Source organism: Mytilus galloprovincialis, chromosome 4 (assembly GCF_965363235.1).
Source record: "Mytilus galloprovincialis chromosome 4, xbMytGall1.hap1.1, whole genome shotgun sequence".
NCBI lineage: Eukaryota > Metazoa > Mollusca > Bivalvia > Mytilida > Mytilidae > Mytilus > Mytilus galloprovincialis.
Window position 1 is genome coordinate 40,662,325 of NC_134841.1, and position 24,285 is coordinate 40,686,609.

Sequence of the window (24,285 nt, forward strand, 5' to 3'; positions counted from 1 at the left end):
AAAATGTATACGTCACATAGGAAGAAATTTTGTCGTTCAATGTTCACACAACACAATTTTATAATTTCACATGGGAAATGTAGCATACAGGGTTAAAAAATCAAAAGTATGTTAGAATTAATTTCAGAAATAGACCGAGGTTTAAAATTGTCCAGAAGTTCTGTAGAATTTCTAAGAATCAAAAATGGTTAATACCATTACTCGATTAAAATAATTTTGTCGTTTGTCGCACAACGTATTTTCTAATTTATAATAGAACATAAAGACATTTAATAAAATAATAACATGATGCCGGGATCTTTTAAAGTATAGAGCCACGTTATGAGAACCAAAGAAACACAAAAAGCCGCATATACAAAAACACCAGCAAAAATGAAAGATAATACAAACACATTGAGGGGATGTATAAGTACCGAGCCACATCAAATGGATATCACAGAAAACAATCCAAACAGCAAAAGTAATAAAACAAAGACAAATGAAAGAATGATAAACAATGTCAGTACGCAGAATCTATACATGAAGATCATCATGTATTATTTGTGAAGTTGATACGGAATATTTATCAACAAAGTCTTGGTACCTTCCGATGAACTTTTTTAGAAAAAGGACGAGACGTTCTTTGACATACCCCTGGTTCATCAACTTTTTGCTCAGACATTGGTGACGTTTAAAGAATTCTGAGTAGGAGCTGCAAGATCTTGAATATCGAATCAGTTGGGAAATATATATCCAATATGCAGGTGAAGTTGGTATATTGGTACTAAGGTGGGGAAAATTTATAATTTGAAAATTAAAATCGTCTCGTTTGTCATAGATTCTTGCACTGGGATGACTGTGTATGTCAAATTCGAGATGTAAGTCTAAAAATGAGGCGGAGGAAGACGTGTCTGTTGTTAATTTAATTTCTAGTTGTGGGGATATATAATGGAATTCAATCAGAAAAGTTCGGATTGTTTATGGAAAGAACATCATCAATATATCTGAAAGTGAAATTCAATAATCTGGCTTCTTTGATTTTCTTGTTTTTGACAAGTGTCTGAAGGAACTCCAATTCATATGAAAATAAGAAGAGGTCGGCGAGGAGAGGCGCACAGTTCGTTCCCATAGATATGTCGACAATTTGTTGAAAAAACACATGTGTTATAGCAGGCTCAGCATAAAAACGACAAAAGGACCTAAGAAGAAATTTGATTAAAACTTTTATATAATAGCTGAGTATTTAACTCAGCTACATGCTTGCTTAAATATGTCATTATATTATGTGGTAATACTAAGTAGGCACTGGCTACGGTTACATGGAAGACCCTCATGGAAATGTAACAATAATAAAAATATTATTGTTACATTGGAGACTAAATGCCGGAATGCATTGTTGGGTAAGGACCTGATTAATTACGAATGTAACAATAATTATTGAGGCTACGGTTACATTGTGTTATTGTTACATGAAAAACAGCAATGTACGATGGGACTAGAAATATGTACTACTAGTAAATAATAAAAGTTGAAGACATTTCATGATTTTATATATACAATACATACAATTATTACATACACTTTCTTTATTTTGTATTTACAATGACACGGTTTCTACATATCCAGTAAGTGGTTTTTGAAGCATGTTTAAATCCGACACATCAGGTTTTAAGAATTATTTCAAAATTTCACAACAAAAACGAGACAAGAGAGTTCGAACAGACAGAGGCAGACATACTACATTCATTCAAATAGCAATGCAAAAAAGGAAACATGTCGTTGGAAGAAAGAAAAAAAAACAACGTTTGACACTTGGTCTGTGTCAATTTAAACTTTTAATTTATAACACGAATGTAATTTAAATCTCGAATGGATATTACGACCCATTGATATTCGTATATAGGTTAAAAAAAACTAATCTTTGGTTTGGGCGAGCTCCATCTGATTTTAAAACGAAATAACGTTCTCAATATAAATACATGTATACAGAAATTTTCAGTATTTTAGCTCACAGTCAGCAAACTTTGCTATATTTGATGTATCAAATATTTTAGTACTGTGTTTGTATAGCTGTATGTAATTTGTGTCTTGATATTGTATCAGTTTCGTTTCAAACGCATCCCAAGTTTTAAATTGTTCACCCAAAACAAAATTATTAATAGGAATCTCTTCATCAATTGTTCAAAGTATAATGACAGTAATAAGAGTAGGTGTGCAATTAAATATTTAAAAGTGAACACTTTTCTCAGCCCAAGTTCTCAACAACAAACCATTGTACTATATATATTTTTCGCCTTTGGCACTTCGAGATCTACTCTGAAGTAGTATCTTTAAGAACATCAAAACCATTAATACGCAAAAGTATAAAAACACAATTTGTTAAATAATAATATTTATTATTTATCATTATTACAAGTATTATTTAGAACATATGAAAGAATTGAACAACACACTATAGAAGATTTAAGTTTAATAAATCTAGCGCGCATTACTGTCTTTCATGAAACAATAACACAATGTAACCGTAGCCTCAATAATTATTGTTACATACGTAATTAATCGGTTCCTTACCCAACTTTGCATTCCGGCAATTAGTCTCCAATGTAACAATAATATTTTTTTTATTATTGTTACATTTCCATGTAACCGTAGCCAGTGCCTACTAAGTATTTGATTGTTTTCAGTGAGAACGCGCTAAAGTGCCCTTTTTTTAAAAAAAAACTGCCCCTCTATTTATTTTAAAATCCTAGCTGGAACACTGTTATCAATGAAAGTCGTCTTAATGTGAGCTTCACTGATGAGGCTTATGTAGACGAAACGCGTGTCTGGTGTATTAAATTAATTCAACTTGCCTGAGGAAGTTTCAACCAAACTTCCAACACATAGAAATTTAAATATGAAATAAAAAATGAACTAACAAATAAATCATAGCATTATATGCAAATGTAAAAGAATTAATTTCTGATGGAAGGTACACTTGGTAAATGATGGTCCACAACACATGTTTCATCAGAGATACAAAAAAAAATGTGCCATTTTAAATCATGCCGATGCATTGACTTTTGTTTGTAAATGGTACTCTTATGACTAGTAGTATACCAGCTGTGATACGACATGTTGGTTGTCAAGATATGCAATACTAAATGGAGTTTTATGCGTTGTTTACTTTAGAGCCATCTTTTCAAGTTTGTTTCATATCTTTTTCTCTTGAGGTTTATTTTTTTAAGTTTTTTTGTGGCTTAACTTTAGATAACTATTAACTTTAGAACTAGTTAATTTTTGAGGATTTTAAAGCTCTAAAGGGTCTTTAATAAACTCGATATATTAACATTTCCACCATATCTTCAGAACAAATAATTTCTTGATGCGTCGCCTGTGGTTAGTTTTATTAACACCCTCCTTTTGGGTCCACATTTAAATCACAACAACTTTACCAATTTTTTTTATCTTATCGTTTACTTTTTGGAATCTATTTGCACAAATATGTGGTTCCCTTATTTGGAAATCAAATACAAATTTGATAATTAAATGGAGTGTTAAAGCTAAGATTACTATAACAGTAGTCTCAGATTAAAGCAAAAATTACGCATGGTCTACTCCCGCCAGTAGGCCTGTACAAGGATGTATAGATTCACAGTCACGTTGGATTCGGAATTGGGACCTTCATCCGATTCCTCGTTTCGGAAGAATGCTTTCGGCTTGTATAATAACAATATTTGTCCTGTTGGACGACGACACTTTGCATGGTAACATTTCTCCCCAAACTTAATTATACCGTTCATGCCCTAATATTCAAGCTGCAGTGCAAATTTATCATCCTTCAATTAAATAAAGGAAGTTAAACTTTTCTAGTTTTCAATATGCATGACATTATTTATCACAGGGACTTCAAAAAACGTCATTCTAAATTCCAAATGTCCATTGTTGTTGGGTTATTTTGTTTGTTTTTAATTATTATTATCATTCACCACCATCTACGACTACCATATAACCGGCGTTTTCGATGTGTGTTTTTTTAGTGAAAGGGGGGGGGGGTATTTAGTTTAGCTATAAGAAGCTGAATAAACATGTATTCTTTTTTTTCAAACATTTGGAATTGAGTTCTAATTTAAGGTTTCTTATATTATGTTAACACGAACAATAATTAGACATATCATCATTTTTCTTTGTTCACTTTTTCTGTGTTAGAATAATTTCTTTTCTCCATTTGTTGTTTTATTGTCAAGTATATCTACCGTCAAGGAAGATGACATGTAAGTAGATCGAGTGCATTGTTTGCATTTCCGGAAATGACTTTTAAGTGAAAATACTATCGAAAACATCAGTCAGGAAATAACATGTAGACTGTAAGATGTAAATCATTGATACAGTTAAAACACAAAATGCACGCTTTGATTGCAGTTTTATTATTTTCTTTTTATTCCATTGAAGTAAATTCCGAACAGAAAATACGTTATATTGCAGCTGAAGAAATCTTGTGGGATTATGCTCCAAGTGGTCGGAATCTGGTATCGTAAGTTCTCTGTTGTTTTCTGATAACTTTTATGCGACTGCTTTCAAGCTTGGTTTCTCTTTGTAAAATTTGAAAGTGCAATACCTTAATCGAAGCTTTTCAAATTCAGTGTAATTATTTCATTTAATATAAGTTTTAAGTTAAATATAAGGTTTTTACCAATCAAATGCAGTTCTGCTAACTTGTTTTTAACATGTCCTTTTTTATTTATTTTGAAAATTCCATTAATTTAGCATGAATTGAAACCATTGTTATGGATTAAAATGATTGAAGCAAGTTAAATGACATCCATATTTTTAGAATGACTGGTGCTTACTTCATAGATATTTCCAAGATCTGTTATTGTATTTAGAATGACAAATAAGTAACTTTTAATTTATTTTAGACCAACCGAGAGGGACATTAAAGAACAGAAAATAGAACACGTTTACAACAAAATAATATACAAAGAATACACCGATCGATATTTCAACACCACCAGAGACTCTCCAGATTATTTAGGTTTTATTGGACCAATTCTAAGAGTTGAAGTTGGTGATGAACTGATAGTTATTTTCAACAACACCGCATCACATAGCCTTAGTATACATCCGCACGGAGTACCTTACACAAAAGCAAATGAAGGTAATAAAAACCGCATTTTTGGCTCCTGTCATAAGTCGGGAGCCTGAGTTGATCTTATAGGATTTTTTATTTTAGTTCATTCATATGTTTTTGGAGTTTAGTATGAGTCCATTTTCACTGAACTAGTAAACCTTTTTGTTTTTTTTGTTTAGGGGCCAGCAGAACAAAATTCAATTGGGAATTTGTCAAAGAGAACACAACCCGACCAAATAGCATAACACAGCGGAAGGCCACCAATGGGTTTTCAACAAATCCCGCATCTGGTGGCGGCCTTCAGTTGACATTAACAAAATGTCATGTACTTAAAAGTTTACAGGAAGTTTACTTTTGATGTGGGTATTGGTGCAGCACTTAATTCTTCCATTTTTCATTTTGTATCAAAGTAAAAATCAATTTAGTCAGAATAACATATATGTTGATTTGTATAGTATTTTGTTCCAATCGATTTTAGTTTCACTTCTAGCACCAGATCGTTTTGGTAGTCATCTTTCCAAATTGTCATTGATTACTTGTTTCATATTCGTATTAACTTTGTTTTTATACCACAGGTAGTGCATATGATGGTCAAACAGGTGTTTCACCGGGTAGTAGTTACAGATATTCTTGGAACATCACAGAAGAAAGTGGTCCACAGTTCGGAGAAGGATGCATTTCCCATCTCTATCATTCAGATGTCGAGTTTACCAAAGATGTCAACACGGGTTTATTTGGTTTTATCCTTGTATGTTCTAGTAAGTGTTTATCTTGAAATACAAATAATGATAATAATTTAAGTCAAAATAAATGATTTTTTTATGCGACTGTCATACAAATGAAAGGTTTAGCTAGCTATAAAACTAGGTTTTATCCCCAATTTTCTACATAAGAAAATACCTGTACCTTGTCAAGAATATGACAGTTGTTCTCCATTCGTTTGATGTGTTTTAGCTATGGACTTTGCTATTTGATTGCGGACTTTCCGTTTTGGATTTTCCTAGGAGTTCGGTATTTTTTTTAAACTTTTACTTTTTAAGCATTTGAAAGCGTTTTTTCGATGACTTATTTTAACACAATGTTAAAGACTTGAGACGATTTTGAGCATGACATGTTGTATACACAACTGTTTATTGTTGGAGATGTTTGTTGCCCTCTGGAAGTCTTTGGACGATTCATTGTGTGGTTGGTTTGTCGTCATATTGATATTTCCACTATTCGAGAATACTTTTTGCTAAATGCAGTTGCCAATTCTAAGAAAAATCTCTTTATTTAGCTCACCTGGCCCGAAGGGCCAAGTGAGCTTTTCTCATCACTTTGCGCCCGGAGTCGTCCGTCGTCGTCGTCCGTCGTTAGCTTTTACAAAAATCTTTTCCTCTGAAACTACTAGGCTAAATTTAACCATACTTGGCCTTACTCATCAGTGAGGTATCTAGTTTAAAAAATGTGTGCGGTGACCCTACCAACCAACCAAGATGGCCACCATGGCTAAAAATAGAACAAAGGGGTAAAATGTAGATTTTGGCTTTTAAATCTGAAACCAAAGCATTAAGAGCAATTCAGACATGGGCTTAAATTGTTTTGCAAGTCAAGATCTATCTGCCTTGAATTTTTCAGATGAATCCGATAACTGGTTGCTGGGTTGCTGCCCCTGAATTGGAAATTTTGAAGGAAATTTTGCTGTTTTTGGTTATTATCTTGAATATTATTGAGGGCCCTCATGGGGTTTTTGATTATGTGATTACTTGGCCGTTTTTTTAATGATTATTTGATTATTAAGCCAAATATTTCATGATTATTTGATTACCTAGGACTGTATTTTTAGTTTATGATTATTTGATTACTAAAGATAAGCAAATATTTAATGATTATGTGATTATATTGGCAAAAAAATGGTGATTATGTGATTACTAGGACCCCCCCCCCCCCCCATGAGGGGCCTCATTATTATAGATAGAGATTTTAACTGTTAACAGCAATAATGTTCAGCAAAGTATAATCCACAAATAAGACAACATGACCAAAAAGGTCAGTTGGCCCCTTAAAGAGTTATTGCCCTTTATAGTCAATTTTTAATAATTTTGTAAATTTTAACAAATATTTTCCTTTGTAACTAATAGGCCAAGTTCATTATAAATTGAGCTAATGAGATAATTGTAAGAAGCGAGAATGTTCAGTAAATTAAGATCTACAAACACATCACCATCACCAAAACACAATTTTGTCATGAATCCATCTGTGTCCTTTGTTTAATATGCACATAGACCAAGGTAAGCCTTTAGTTTTAGATAGAGATAAACTGTAAATAGCAATAATGAACAGCGAAGTAAGAGCTACAAATAAGTCAACTTGACCAAAGTGGTCAATTGACCCCTTAAGGAGTTATTGTTCATTATAGTAAATTTTTAACAATTTTCATAAATTTTGTAAATTTTTGTAAATTTTTACAAAATATTTTCCACTGCCACTTCTGGGCCAATTTCATTATAGATAGAGATAAATGTTAGCAGCAAGATGTTCAATAAATTAAGATCTACAAACACATCACCAACATCAAAACACAATTTTGTCATGAATTCGTCGGTGTCATTGGTTTATTATGCACATAGACCAAGGTGAGCGACACAGGCTCTTTAGAGCCTCTTTTTTTCCGGAGCACATGAGATCACCCCTAGTTTTTGATGGGGTTCGTGTTGTTTATTCTTTAAGTTTCTATGTTGTGTCATGTGTACTATTGATGGTCTGTTTGTCTTTTTCATTTTTAGCCATGGCGTTGTCAGTTTATTTTAGATTTCTGAGTTTGACTGTCCCTTTGGTATCTTTCGTCACTCTTTTCATTTTGAGGTTATTGGAATCGACACACTGCATTAATATAAGGATACAAATTGACCCTGATTTTTCAGGGAATATTTAGAATCACTAAAATCATTAGTAATTATCTATAATCCATGAAAATTACCAGTGATTTTACATAATCACTGAACATTTTGATAATTATTTCACAAATTCCCTAATATGATTTCAGAGATTGTCAATAATTTAAGTATCCTTTGTTTGATAAAAAAATTTAATATAGACAAATTATCATTTTTTTCTTTCATATTCCTTGCCAGATGAAATATTTTTGTTTTTAAACACAGAGGATGATCTTAAAGATATTACCAACACAGGGTTTCGAGATAAGGCTGAAGACTAATATCAACATTCCCTTTATAGCGACAACTTTATTGTTTTTGTTTTGTTTGTTTATTAAAATCCAGCGTCAAATGGTTATTCAAATCCACAGAGCATGTTATTTGTGGTACATGTAACACAAATGTGAAGAAGATTATGAAACATCTGTTTTGTGTGTTTTTTTGTGTGGGTGTGTGTTTTTTTTTATCAAATGAACAAGAAAGTCAAACTTAGAGAACTTATGCATCTGAATGTATAGAAAAACAGGATAAGGAATGACAAATAGAACAAAAGTTTAGAGGAAGCTGGTATTTGGTGGAATATTCTCATAACAGGGAAACACAAAAAATAATAATGGCAATTGTTCACAAAAAGTCTGAAAAAGGATGTCGCCTTGCCACAAAACATGACATCTTGCTCACGAGGTTGTTAATTCCTTTTTTGAGGGGTACCTTCAGATGTTTTTACCGAACACTTTATTTGTCTTAGGCATGTTGTAAAATCTGATTCGATATGTCCAGGAAAAGGTTTTTTTAAATGTGGATGTTGTGGTAAAACATATGTGAAGCATATTATTTTGATAAATTGTGTTTAACATTTTAATATATTGTGCCTAACATTTAAAAAAGATTAAATTGGAGTTATCACTTTGATATATTGGGATTAACATTTTGCAATTTATGTTTATAATGATGTTTAAATATGATTTATAGAATAAATGATTTGACTTTTATTCATTTTCTTTATAAATAGAAGTATTTTTTCATTTCAGTTATTTTGTATAATCTCTAACGGTTTTTATAATGATTATACATAATCCCTGAAAATTTTAGGGATTATATATAATCCCTAAACTAGCCAGTGATTCTACATAATCCCTGAAAATTTCAGGGATTCTACATAATCACTGATTATACAAATTCACTGTAAAATAGACACATACAAAATAGATTTACTATATGAATAAAATCAATGTTGTTGCTTTTCTCCATCTTCACCTTTCTTTTCTCAGAAGACAAAGTTTTGAAGAAAGACGAAGATGCCTTCTTTTACTTCGGAGAAATTGACGAAAACCTGAGTCATCTTGCTAATGTATCCAAGGACGATTCGAACACGCTTCACAACATTAATGGTTTTGTGTATGGAAACTTACCTGATTTAACGTTCTGTGTTGGTGCCAAGACGAGGCTTCATGTAGCATCACTGAGTAGAACTGATGATGTCCACACTGTCAGGTTCCATGGACAGTCCTTTAAATTCAGAAACAAGAGGTAACATGAAAAATATCTTATTATGCAATATCACATGTCTTACTATTATCTATGCATTTAACAATAAAGCGTGGTAGTATTCTGAAATCTGTTCACGAAAGAAAGTTATTTTAAATGATTCTTGGTTTACACGTCTTGCTAAAGAATTTGAATTCTAACAAAAAACTGAAATTGTCAGAAAAAAACCTGAAAAATAATTTAAAAAAAAGAAGCTCATAACCATTTGACGCGACTGTCATTTTACCCGAACGTGACGATTGTAACTGTGTATTCACTTCCTTTAGTTTTGCTACCATAATGATTTAGTACCTTCAAATATAGAGTACAAAATGAAAACCTGCTAAAAGGCTTACATCACTATAAGAATCAGGTATGTAATTTGCTAGTTATCCCTTTACAAAATGAAAATTCTTATATTTCAAATAAATATCTTCTCTTTTTCCAGATATGATACGCTTCCAGTATTTTCTGGTGTTTCTCTTACAGCGGAAGTTGTTCCATCTGAGGAAGGAATATGGCTATTGTCATCAACATCTGCATATCACAAAAAAGGTGAGAAACTCGAGAAATGGGGCAAAACATACATCATGATAAAAGTTGAAAGTTTTGCTTTAAAAAAATACATCATTGCTACGAATTATTGCATCAAACTGCGGCATATCACTGCGGCAAACTGCGGCATATCAGTTAAGCTGGTATTGTTAATGTCCTACATCTTTTTCGATGCTTCTCCAATCAGACCCAGTCACCAAGCTCAGTAGCATTAATAGTACTCAAGTTTGATGTTGGATTGAAAATACGGATGAATATCGCAATCAAGAAGGTGACGGGGCAGATCGCATTAAGACAGATGAATGATAAATGTAATGTAAACTGTACTTTATTTATCAATAACAGGTTTTCATTCCTATATCCACGAATCAATTCAAATGTTTATGACTTTCTTAGGTAGTACCTATTTTCTGTTCCTATCGTTTATAGGTGGAATGCAAGCACTGGTTACTATCAAAAAGTGTGACAACCCTAGACCAATAATAGATACTTCAACAAAGATAAGAAAATATTATATTTCTGCTGAAAACAGGTCTTGGGATGGACAATTAAGGTATTGTAAACTATTAACTTTATTAATAAATCCAGCACTTGTCGGTGTAAACTGTCATGTAAAGTGACTGTACCGCTCAGTTAAATTTATGTTTAAGAGGAACATGTGATTTCCTTCCTACATGATTAAAAAGAAAATAACTATGAATATTATTATCTCCATATCTTTTGATCTTTTATTTGATTAGAACAAAATAAAAAGGACATGTAAAAAGTTAATATTTCTAGGCTCGTTTTTAGGATTCGCACTAAAGATGGGAGAAGAATATTATAAGTACTAAAAACGAATGACGGCTTGTTTTCCACCTGATTGGAACCCAATCTAAAAATTTGAAAAAAAAACCAATTAAAACTAGAATTGCCATTGCAAGCAATAGCGGATGTCACCCTTCCTCCCACTGTCACTAAGCGGTAGCCATTTCAAAACAACTTATCAGTGAATGCAGATCTATGAATTGCGATATATCTTTCTGTAAATTTTCAGTAATATAAGAGCATTGTCAAAAATTTCACATTTCTGCTGTTTCCATGGCAACGGCAGCCATTTTGAAAATTTCAAAGTCAAAAGTCTCATCTATACATGCCAGTTGACAATAATATTAAGTTTTATTAAGTTTGGAACATTTTGAAAATATTTGACATTTCTGCAGTTTCCATGGCAACGGTGACCATTTTGGAAATTCCAACTCCAAAAGTCTCATGCAGACTTGACAGTCAACAATCATACTAAGTATCAATACTTTTTGAGCATTTTGAAATTTTTGAAATTTTTGACATTTTGGCTGGTTTCTATGGTAACACAGACCATTCCCAATTTCTAATGGCAGATACCACATTGGTACATGGGAGGGAACATACCATAAGAGTTTCAATGGATTTGACCTACCATTTTAAGGAAGTAAATGCCACTTTTTAAGGTTTTTAAAGCGTTTTTACCATTTTTGCCTTGTTTCCATGGTAACACAAGACATTTTCGTAATTCTAACGCCAAAATCCACATCTACCAAGTTGCTCATCGTTATGCTAAAGTTTCAAAAAATTTGGAACATTTTGATATTTTGGAAATTTTTGGTGTAGTTTCCATGACAACATAGTAGTTCCAATGATTGCCAAAATCATCCAAAACCAGTATATGGCCGGCACCTACATTGTATCAAAATATAATGATTCTGAGTTTAAGCATCTCCAAATTATTCACCAAAACCCAAAAATTGAAATTTTCACATTTGTTCCGTTTCCATGGTAACGGCAGCCATTTTTAATGGTCTTATGACCTACTACAACCCGGAATTTTGTGTTCCTCATTATAGTCAACTATCATTAAGATTGGTTCCATTGTCTCCAAGAAAACTGCCGGACAAAATCATTGGAAGAATAAGAATAATAATAGTAAAGAAACAGAGGAAAAGCAATATGTCACCCGACATTGTCGATCGGGTGACATAATAACAGTTCGTGCAAAGTTGAGTTCAACCTGGAAGAGATTGCGAATTATAGAAAACTTAATATACAACTGACACTACTGATTAAAAAATAACAAAATCTACATATTGGACAGATGAGATAAAAAAAAATCAAGTTATGGTAGATTAACACACCTTTTGTTAACAGAACATTTAATACAATAGATTAAAAATGTCCTTATAGTTGCAATGATAAATCAGCCTTTTTTTCACCATGTTTTATAAAATTGAGAATGGAAACTGTTTATATTTGACGTCATATTTCTAAGTTTTGTTATCATGACGGACTGCTTATTGTTTTTATTTCAGAAATAGTTTGTTTGCTTATACAAACAGACAGTTTGATAAAGAAGCTCAAAGGAGTGAAAAAGAATCCTATTTGGGGACAGTTTTTGGTCCAGTAATTAAAGCTGAAGTTGGAGATGTTATAAAAATCGTATTTTATAATAAGTTAAACAAGACTCTTACAATCAAACCAGCTGGCCTTAGGACTAATAAAGAATATGAAGGATTAATCTATAACGACAATGTATCTGGTAAGCTTAGCTCATAACAGACATAATACGTTGCCATATTTGCTATTTTCCATCCCAATGAATTTTCGCTATAGTTATGACTATAAGTAGTAATCATTAATAGCAATATTGCCTGGTTGTATGTATTTTGTTCAAATTGAATTTTAGCATTATTTTGAAATTGTTCGGTCTTTCATTGTTCCATTTAGACGGGATTGTTATGCATGTCTTGACAACCGCTTGTATCTATTGTATTTATATGAGGAACTATTGAGAACAAACTTTAAACATTGAAAATAAGATTTGAGTTTCTAATTGTGAACTTTCAAATAATATGCAGCAACATTCCAGCTATGACTGCAAACGAACTATTACCAACTCGATACGGTATTCAGGGCTTGTATTTCCTTAATAGAAACGTGCTAGTAACAAGGTTAATATTGAAATAAGGGTTATAATTTGTAAATTAAAGTAATTTCCTCAAAAGTTTAAGGACGCAATGAGTCGTTATTATGAAATGATTGGCTGTTTTTGGTTCATGTTGTCCGTATTTTGAAGAATGTTGCTTGTAATTTTGTCCCAGTTCATCTCAAAGTAATTGTGTTGTCTTGTTTTAGACTTTATGTTGGTTAGTTTAATTCAAGTTTGGTACTATTGTCTAGATTTTATTTGCCCCTTTGTATAAGTTACACGTGTCCTGGCATTGCAGTTCCTAAAATAGTTCTGCTAATCTTACCAATACTTTCAGTCGACGTGCTTAGTTTTGGAATCAGAATTGAAGTTTATAAAGTTGTTGTAATGTTTTTACCAGAACTGATTATAATATGAAGTGACTTTTTTTAACGCGTGGTAAATATGAAAAACAAGATGTTTTAACTGTTGTTTGTGTTCTGATCTTTAAAAACTGTAAAATACCCTCATACAAACTCAAACATTCCAGGCTTAGCGACGAATCAAAACAGCTGCAAAGCTGAATTCAATATCACGAAGTTAAAGAACAGTCATGACCACAATTTCAGAGATGTGCAAAACACGTATACGAAAATCTACACCAAAGTGTTAAAGAACCTTACAGTTTTGAATATGTCAGCCTTTCATAACAATAAGTTTACAGAAAATAAACATTCAAGAATATCTCATTTCAACCACACAAGTGCAAACTACTGGGTCGGGTACGTGATACCATTTGCGATGACTCGTCCCTCAGCAGTGGCATCGATTCGGTGGTTTCAAAACTCACTAATGATATAAGGCTTAATTAATCTTATGCCAGACTCGCATAGTGTATATTTAATACTTGCCACTGGCGCTCTATACATAGAAGTTGAGAGCGAATTGGAATATATAACGCAGTAAATGAGCATTGATTACGGAAAATTTAAAATTTGGACCATACACGGATTAGGAAGTATATATATAGAAACAATCTCTAGTCGTTTGTATAAAAAAATATGCACACCATTAAAACATGTAATATATTGTTTAAATATTATATTTGCATTCCTATGTCTTAGTGAATTTAACCCCTTGTAAGTGTATTTTTGTTTTATTTTTGATTTAATCATATTTATTCATTATTCATTATTTAATCATGACTAAAGGTAAGATAAAAACAGCTCCAGGAGAAAAGAGAACATACTATTGGTTCGTACCTGAATTCTTTGGTCCAGTGATGGGTGAAGATATGTGTATCCCACGTTTTTACTATGTAGATCTAGATCGAGAACCAACAATGGTAGGATCTATACTGGTCTGTCAACAATATTCTTTAGACGCCAATGATAACCAGGTAAATATTAGAGGTTTCTTGACAAGCACCTTGACGGACAAGAAAATTTCAGCCAAAGTGCTCTCACGTGTACAATTTAAAGGTTTATACGTCATCGTCTCTGAAATGTTCAAAAGTCAAAGTTAATCAATTTATTAAAAAAAAAACTAATGCTTTTTGGAAATATAAATTATATGGAAATGTGAATCGTATAAAAATATTCTTCAGCCAAATTTTCTATATAGCATCTATAAAAAAAGAATAAAGAACAAAACAGTAGGTAGTAATAATTAAAGGGATAGTTTATAGTTTATTCTATGTTTATTGTTTTGTAGATAATTGGTGGGGAAGATTACTTTCTTTTCGTATTTCCAAGTATTGCCAATACCACTGGTTAGTATGCTCTATTAATCCCTTGGATAATATACAGCGTCTTTATAACTATTATATTTTCGTTTAATTTCTTAGACATGTTTGAATTGTCCTTTCATTTGCATTCTAGTTTTAAATATTTAGTTTATCATTTACAAAGTAAACAGTACAGTTTTCAGCTCTGATCTCAAATATGATAGCTTAGAAGTTGTCTAAATATTGTTATTTAATTGATTCATATATTATCTAGATATGCACAAATTTAAAATATATCGTTCTTGGCTTGATTTTGTAGAAAATCAATCATTTTAAGCATGCATCAATTTATAAACTTATCATTTGTATTGTCTATTGTTGTTCATTGCTGACAATACTTGGTCTATATACAGACATAAATGGATTGAGCAAAAAGTCTTTTCCACCACTGCATCTATGTACTGGAGATACATACAGATTCCATTTTATAACATTTACAAACCAGCCAGTGACACTTCTCAGTAAAAGTGACCCATTTCTGATGGACGGTTCCTCAATGTCAGCTATCGGACTGATACCTCACCTGCCAACTTCGGTTACACTTCAACCAGCTCGAGAGGGTAGAGTTATTTCATCTTTATTAGAAATAGTTTTTATGTTTTCCAGACATTTAAAATTACTAAACATATAATTTTTATATCAAAACTTAACTTCTATTATCCACGGTATCAATGCACGAGCATTCATAGTTCAATTGATATATCCAAAGAAACAACACATACGCACACACTCATGCACTCACGAATTTCATTTTACTCAATTCACTTCGTTTTCAAATATAAAAGCAATGAGAGTTCTTGTAAGTTATGACGAATTGAAACGCTTTTATCTTTCAGCGTACGTATGCGTTTTTCACATACTGATTCCACTGATCTTTAATATATACTAGAACACACCCGTATATCGCGGGTCCGTGACTGAATTAAAGTATATAACTATGCGCAAGCCTTATTTTAGTATTAGTATTGTCATCTGATAAAGTCATGCTGATTATAAGATACACAGTTTTCTCTGCTTTCAAATCTTTCATTTTGAACCCGTCGAACTGGAACTTATCAATTATTGATAATATTAACTATTTGGAAAACAAAAGGTCCTGGAGTGGAGTATTTTTTAATCAACAGCATTGTCCTATATTAGTTATAAATATTGAATTCTTTGATTCGCTGTTTTACGTCATGCCCGCTAACAAATTGAAAACTGTACCTATACGCCTTATTTTAGTCCAGATTTTTAGTATTCGTATTGTGATCTTAGAAAGTCTAACTGATTAAAATACAACAATAGGTAACAATTTGACAATTAAGTGGTGTCAACCCTGTGATTATGACCCGTGTAATACTATATAGCATATTAATCTTGAATACACCGTTTGGTGGTGCGGCTGTCAGATGCGGAACGTACAGATAAGGTAATCGGTAACAGGTGAATATACTATTGGTATCGGTATCGGACTCGACCCGGAACTTCTTAATTATTGGCAATACTAATTACGTGGAAAACAAAAGGGCCTGGAGTGGTGTAATTTTTAATCTACACCTTTGTACTATATTAGTTATATATAAAGTTGAAGTCTTTGATTCGTCGTTTTTACGTGATGACGGCTGACAAATTGGACCTCGTAATTTTAGTATTATAGATTACATAATGATATTTCATTTGTTATACACGTATATATTTACAAAATAATTCAAATAAGAAACAAGTAATAAGCAACACTATCGCACAGATCTGTGACTATCCTTGTGTATTGTTGAATTAGTTGAATATGAAATAAGTAATAAAGGCTGATATAGTGAAGATGTGCAATCTATTTTATATTGATTTTGTGCATAAACACTTTTGACTTACTCCGTTAATGCTAGATATATTGTATTTTATGAGTGTTGGACAAATTAACGGAAAATGATGTTTTGTCGTTCAAGGTTTAAAAGAAGTAAGTAGCTTTCCCGATGAAATTTTTGGATTTTCCATAAATGTCAGTCAATGTGGACGTAGTATAACAAATGAGGATTTCAAGGAAGTCGATGAGGTGACATATTTAGGGATCGTCAAGGATAGATGGAGTTATACTGGAAGAAAATTAAGTGCAACAAAATGGAAACAGTAAGTTTTCATATTTCAATATTTCATTACCATACAGTACAAGCATTAGCCTTTCAAAAAGGGCTAGTCGACTCTTAGCTGATGAAAATGGAAAGTGCTCTCGCTTTGTAGATTCATTCATTTACTAGAATAGCCACGTGCATCAATCAACAAATTTTACCACACACGTGAGGTCACACGTTATGAAGTAGTATATATCGTTTAACGTTGTTGTTTACGAAACTCCAGAAGATTCGACTATTTATAGATAAAAGTTACCTGTGTATCAATATCATGAATATGATGATTAATGACCAGGCAAAATATAATTGCTAAAATAGAGAGGACAAATCCGATACTCTACGAGATTGAAGGACATTTACTAGGTTTGGATTGTCCTAACCAATCAATAAATTTTGATTATTCACGTCTCGTAATATCTTCCAATCAGGTAGCAAGAAAAATTCACGCACTGACTGTCCATCGTTCAATTCTTAATATCGACTCCTAGGAGTCGATAATGATGATCTTACAAGTTGCAGATGGGACAACTTTAAAAAATTGTATAATCACTGCCCTAATAAATGGCTCTATTTACAGGAAAACGGAATATTCTGTGAAATAACAAACAGTTATCCAAGGTACCAGGCCTTAAAAATTTAATTCGCCAGACGCGCGTTTTGTCTACATACGAATCATCAGTGACGCTCAGACAAAAATAGTTAGACAGCCAAACAAGTACAAAGTTGAAGAGCATTGAGGACCCAAAAATCCTAAATGTGACAAATACGACTAAGGTTATCGTAGCCCGGAAAATCATTAATGTATCGAATAAAACACACTTTTGCAAACAGTAAATATATAAAATCACCATTTAATTGATATTTATGTCAACAACGAAGTGCTTTCTTTAGGGCTTGTGATACCCTCGGTTACGAAACGTCCACCAGCAGTGGCATGGACACAGTGGTGTAATATGAAAAGTCGAGAGAAACCTCTGTAAAAAAAATAATCTTAAAGACAAGATCGACAAATAATTCAACATAACCAACATCATCAGACAACTCCTTAGTTGAGTGCGTGCCCTTCAATTGCGATTTTTACCCATATTTTGCTTTTTTGATAATATCATCAAAACTATACTGTGAGAGTACTTTTTTTCGTGGGGAACCATTTTCGTGGTTTTCGTGGATGACTTTATGTTATCCACGATTTTAAGTGTCCAACGAAATAAAACAACCGTTGTCCAAATCAAGACATGGAAAGATCCCCATGTAAGTTTGACTACTGGTATGATCTAGTGAATATTAGAATACTATAATAGAAGTCACATGGCAAACGCACTATGAACTACAACTGCAGGTCGGATTATACCCGTTTAATCTTTAAAAAACCTTAACTGTTTTTGTTCGATGGAAGTCAGATTTCCGGTATTGGTATGCTATGATGAAATATTCATTTTATATCCTGATTATTCTCGTACGGATGGGAAATACTGATTTCATGCTGGACTTGCCTTTGATAAGAATTATTTTACAAGTCAAGACGTTTATAGCATTTGTTTATGTAAATGTTTTCTATAGGTGACATGTTTATGGCCTAATTGACACCTTTGATGGTCTTTGATATGTTGATCAATCTATCTTGGGTTAAATAGTGTGATCCCTATAATTTACATGTTTACTTTGCAATTTTCTTTAAACCAGACACTTTGTTAAAAATTTAAAACAACACGTTTAATAAATTTTTGCGTCCGAAGCGCTATTCTGGATTTACCTTCATCAGGAACGCTCAAAACCAAACATTTGAAATCCGAAGATGCATAAGTACCGAAACTGATGAAGAGCTATATGTCAAATAAATAGCCAAATTCATCTAAAGCCAACTTTGCCTGAGGGAGTTGAAACCTTAGTCTCTTAATAATTTCAAAATTTATAAACGGACAATTTTAGTAAAGTTTGTATATTTCGTTTCTAATGGCTACCATTTAAACAAAAAATTTGAAAACAAAATCCACGAATTTAAAGACCCACGAACATGTAAATATTGCTCAAACCACGAAAATTGATACCCACGAATTAAAGTACTATCACAGTAATATATAAAAACAACTTTAAATGCAAAAAATAAATGCCAAAATGGTTTACTTATAAGTCTTACATCCAAAATTGTCAGGGTTTCCACTATATCCACTCAAGATCGATAAACTTATGTTTGTATCGATCCAACATGTCTACACAAATGTTCCACATTATCAATTTATTAACAGTGAGTTTAATAAAAGTTTGGAATAAATCATATCAGTAGTGAAGTACTGACTACTGGGCTAACTACTGATAATATTATGATCTTTCAGATTGCAAATTGGAGACCTGAAGATGTCTCCTAAATACAAGAAAGCAATGTTTGGAAATCTTTATCCCAATTCAAATCGCTTGGACTTTACAAGAAGACTTAACTATCAAGGATATTTAGGTCATGTGTTTTATACAAGTGTTGGAGAAAGTCTGAAAATAAGTATGTCATATAGTTATCCAAGGTACCAGGATTTTAATTTATTACGCCAGACACGCGATTTGTCTACATAATACTTATCAGAGACGCTCAGAACAAAAAAGTTAAAAAGCAAAACAAGTACAAAGTTGAAGAGCATTGAGGACCCAAAATTCCAAAAAGTTGTGACAAATACGACTAAGGTGATCTATTCCTGGGATATACTTATATTTTTTCCATCAAATACTCCCACGAAAACACGACAACTTTGCATTAAAAAAAACTTACACATAGCAATTGTCAAGAACATATAAAAATGATCCACGCATTAGAAGAAAATAAAACAAAAGTGCCAAAAAAACTGAATGTGAATAAGACAATAACTCTATCAAAATGTGCTGTAAGATGGGGTTTTTTACAATGCAAAAAACAAATACTCAATAATAAATTTATATTTGTTGAAAACTTAGAATTTTGACCTAATTTCTATCACATTTTGAAAAAAATAAAGGTTACATATGAATGCTTCTCTGCACAATGGGAATCGGAATGAACATGTAAATTTTGATTGAATTGATAAATGACCCATCATGTGATATTTCAGTGTTTCAAAAATAAAAATATCCTTTGAGATCACAATTTTTGTAAGTATTCGGCTGCATCTTTTGGGATTTAACAGGGTGCCAAAATATGCTAGTTGCACACCCTTTCATGTGATTTGTCTTGACCTTAAGAAGGTTTTCAAAATTGCAACTGAATTTCATAATAACAAAATAAATTACATTGTTCAATAGATAATGTATAATACGTCAAAAATATAGAAATAAAAGATGAACCAGTGTTTAGAATTTTATTGAATTGTATTTTTTGTTTGAACAAATATTTCGGGATATTTATATGAAATACCAAACAATATCTCGAAACAGTTGGATTCGTGTAAAGAAAAAATCCCGATACTGTGTCTTTCTTTTTCAGACATACAAAACATTGCTGACAGAAATTTCTCTATCTATGTGCCTGGTGTAATGGCAGATTATACCGATTTTTTATCACCAAGACATACTAGAAATATTACTTGGAATATTCCACAAAGTGCTGGCCCTGGATCTGGGGATGCAGAATGCATTGCAAAGGCAAGTGAAGAACGACAATCAATTTCTGTCTAATATTTTGCATATGTTCTTGTATGATTTATAAAACTAGTATTGAAAAAATACAAATGGCAAAGGTAAATTAAAAATGTTAAACACAGACTTATATAACATTGAGTATTCTGAAACTAAGAAATTATAAGGAAACTAAGATTCCCCTGAGGCAAAATTGATTTTTGTTTAGGTCCTTTTCGGTTATAAAGCTAATGTTGCAGTGTATTTAATAATTTCTGGCTATCAAATATTTATGTTTGAACGTTCTTGATTAAGTTATCAAGAACAGCGATTAAGACGCACGAAATATATTAACAATCGGAGAACCCTAGTTAGTACTCTTGAATATCAGAATACATATATTAATTACAGCTTATCCTTTTTGAACCTTTTATTTATTGATCGAAAGTCATATGAAATCACTTTTTAGCGCCTATTCTCTCGAGTGCAAATGTTTATAAAAACAGCTTAAGTTGCCAAAATAAATTTACACAATTAATTCATAGACTGACATAATGATATGAGCATCACTGATGAGTCTTGTGTAGACGAAACGCGCGTCTGGCGTACTAAATTATAATCCTGGTAACTATTTACACCACTGGGTAGATGCCACTGCTGGTGGACGTTTTGTCCCCGAGGGTATCACCAGCCCAGTAGTCAACACTTCGGTATTGACATGAATATCAATAATGTGGTCATTTTTATAAATTTCCTGTTTACTAAACTTTGAATTTTTCGAAAAACTATGGATTTTCTTATTCCAGGCATTGATAACCTTTGCCGTATTTGGCACAACTTTTTGGAATTTTGGATCCTCAATGCTCTTCAACTTTGTACTTGTTTGGCATAATTTGATATGAGCGTCACTGATGAGTCTTATGTAGACAAAACGCGCGTCTGGCGTACTAAAATATAATATAAAAACTATATGAGAAATTGATGTTATTTACATAAAAATTTTCAGACTTACTTTTCAACCCTGGATATTGAAAAAGACATATCAACTGGTTTGATAGGACCAATTATCATATGCAATAGAGGAGTGAAGGCTGCAACCGACTTCAAACATTCAATCATTTTCTTTGGTGAAGTGGATGAGGCGATGAGTTGGTATTTCAAAGAAAATGTAAAGAAATATGGTCCTGGATCTAACACAAAATTAAATGACACAGAACTAATAGACAATAATAAAATTAAAGGTATAAAAATAAATAATTTGTATTCAATCTACTTTTTCTAACCAACTTTTTTCTTTCTCAGCCATGAAGACACCATGAATATATTGATCAGAAACCACAGCCCCTTATACAAAACTTCCTATAATACGGCTTTAATGAAAAAAAGAAAAAATCGACACTGCATAATGTTTGCGATCACCAGGACGAATTTGTTGCCCTATACGATATAACTTAGCTCACTGTTAACATATCTGCATAGTCTCAGATGTTTAGATACCAAGGTAGTCGTCTTATTCGTTACTTAAAAGTCTTGTGTATTATTCCTGAATTTGACATTTGTGTGTTTACGCATGGCGGGGAATGCATGTATGTTATACAAAATACGTTTACCCTGGTTTTTTTTTTATTTTAATGACATTGTGTATGTATTTATGACTCGTTGAACTCCTTCTTAAAATCAAAAACTTAAAAGATGTTATTCAATTCGATTTGGGCAATTTTAGCTAAAAAATATTTTACAGTTTTAATTTTATTGTGTTTTTTTTTTCATTTGGCATTCTAAATGTCAACGATTTGAGCGATGAGGGGACAAATTGGACGTCGGTTGTACCAAAATATAACTCTGATATCTTTGAGCTATCATTTAGCCAGACAGAGGCTAATTGAACCCAACAACAGAATACCTTTGTTCATAAGTCAGAAATCATAACGCAAAAACAAATCAGGATCACAATCCAAAACCGAAGGAAATGCATCGATAATAAGACGAAAATAATGGAACAAAAGAATCACTGAACTGCTACAAAAACAAACATTCATACCATGCAAGCAGAAAAGCTTCAATTTGATTTTAGAATTCGTAATTATCTAAACATTTAAAAGACATCAAACGAGATACATTTCCCCTGTTTATGCCCCACCTACGATAGTAGAGGGTCATTATGTTTTCTAGTCTGTGCGTCCGTTCGTTCTTCCGTGCGTCCGTTCGTCCCGCTTCAGGTTAAAGTTTTTGGTCAAGGTAAATAAGACTTTTGACCCCAATTTTACGGTTCACTGAACATAAAAAATGAAAGTGTGAGTTTCAGGTTAAAGTTTTTAGTCAAGGTAGTTTTTGATTAAGCTGAAGTCCAATCAACTTGTAACTTAGTATACATGTTTCTTACGATATGATCTTTCTAATTTTCCCTATGGTGTGATCTTTGTAATTTTAATGCCAAATTAGATTTTTTACCCAATTTCACGGTCCATTGAACATGGAAAATGATGGTGCGAGTGGGGCATCCGTGTACTTTGGACACATCATTGTTCTTTTGACAACTATACACATCTAATAATGCCTTCCTCTATTATTTCAGTCGTTAATGGAATGAGCGTTGGAGCTCTTCAGGATATCAGTTACGAAGTAGGAAAATCACAATTCATACATTTCTTCAATATTGGCTTCAGATTCCAATCTATACATATGTCAGGTGTCGCGTTTTCAAAATCCAGTAGTTTCTATGTTGGATATGACGTCATAGCATTACATCCTGGAACAAGTGCTTCGGTCAAAGTTACACCAAAAATAAGTGGAAAATGGAGACTAACTGGTTATACAACAGATATGCATTGGAACAAATTATCTGCAACAATGAATGTTCCGTCAAATACAGGAGGCGCCAACTAATTTTATGTTTGCTCGTAAGAAATGTAAATACATGTATAGGCAAAGTTGATACGTGATAAAATACATTGTGTAACCTCTATTTGAATTTAGCTAGGATTATTTATGCATAAGTATGTATAGATTTTTTTTTTCATTAGAATAAGGTTTGTTCAAATGGATTCCTAATTTCAATTGACTTTTTAAACCATAGAGTTCCAGGGTAACATTGGATTGTTATTATTAACATTTATCATTGTATCATTTCATTTACATGCCTCGAACTGGAAGCTAAGGGCATTTAGGTTCTGTAAAAATTCAAATTGGAATATAATAGGCACGTATTACATGTATCATGCCTTAGTTATGTATATGCTGTGGAAGATTGAACTACAATCGGTAAAGAAAGATAGCCCCAATTTTAAATCAAAGAATGCCATCGTTGGTTATTTTAGAACAGCATCATGTACTTTTTATGTTATTCTTGAAGATTTTTCACTTAAACATCATTTTTTAATTGAATATATGAGTTAATATTTAATTGATAATTTCTTAATATTTTCATTGATAATTTCTTAATATATTCATTGATAACTTCTTAATATATTCATTGATAGGATTTTTAGAATATTTTGTTCAATGCACTTTTTTCTTCTCAAACTGATATATTACACAGACAAAATTTGCTCACATGAATTTCACATGAATCTCACATGAAATTCACATGAAAAATTTCACGTGAGATTCACCTCAATCGATCTTATACATGAAACTCACGTGAAAATTTTCATGTGAATTTCACGTGAATAGAGTTTCACATGAATCTGACGTGAAATTTACAACAAAAAAATTGATATTTTTCATGATTTTAATTAAATTTGAAAATTAAGATGTTATTTGAAATACTCTATTTTAAAAATCCATGTGAATTTCACATGAAATTTTTT

General features: G+C 32.2%; 1 protein-coding gene across 1 annotated transcript; it reads left to right on the top strand.

Annotated features, from left to right (window-relative positions):
• Window positions 1-4,294: 4,294 nt before the first annotated feature.
• On the top strand, window positions 4,295-23,931 carry LOC143072150 (hephaestin-like). Its single transcript, XM_076246967.1, has 15 exons — window positions 4,295-4,492; window positions 4,878-5,116; window positions 5,665-5,847; window positions 9,276-9,534; window positions 9,980-10,086; window positions 10,516-10,639; window positions 12,411-12,637; window positions 14,218-14,405; window positions 14,720-14,777; window positions 15,146-15,352; window positions 16,718-16,898; window positions 19,234-19,394; window positions 20,346-20,503; window positions 21,483-21,717; window positions 23,052-23,931. The coding sequence occupies exons 1-15, from the start codon at window positions 4,362-4,364 to the stop codon at window positions 23,360-23,362; spliced, it is 2,769 nt and encodes a 922-aa protein (XP_076103082.1). The 5' UTR covers window positions 4,295-4,361; the 3' UTR covers window positions 23,363-23,931.
• Window positions 23,932-24,285: the final 354 nt, after the last annotated feature.

What these genes read in the sequence shown, in the direction of transcription:
- LOC143072150 (XM_076246967.1), top strand. Translation starts at nt 4,362, where the DNA reads ATGCACGCTTTGATTGCAGTTTTATTATTTTCTTTTTATTCCATTGAA. An exon ending in CTATAACGACAATGTATCTG is followed by an intron (nt 12,638 to 14,217) that starts GTAAGCTTAGCT and finishes TCATGACTAAAG; the next exon opens with GTAAGATAAAAACAGCTCCA. An exon ending in AGTGCAACAAAATGGAAACA is followed by an intron (nt 16,899 to 19,233) that starts GTAAGTTTTCAT and finishes ATGATCTTTCAG; the next exon opens with ATTGCAAATTGGAGACCTGA.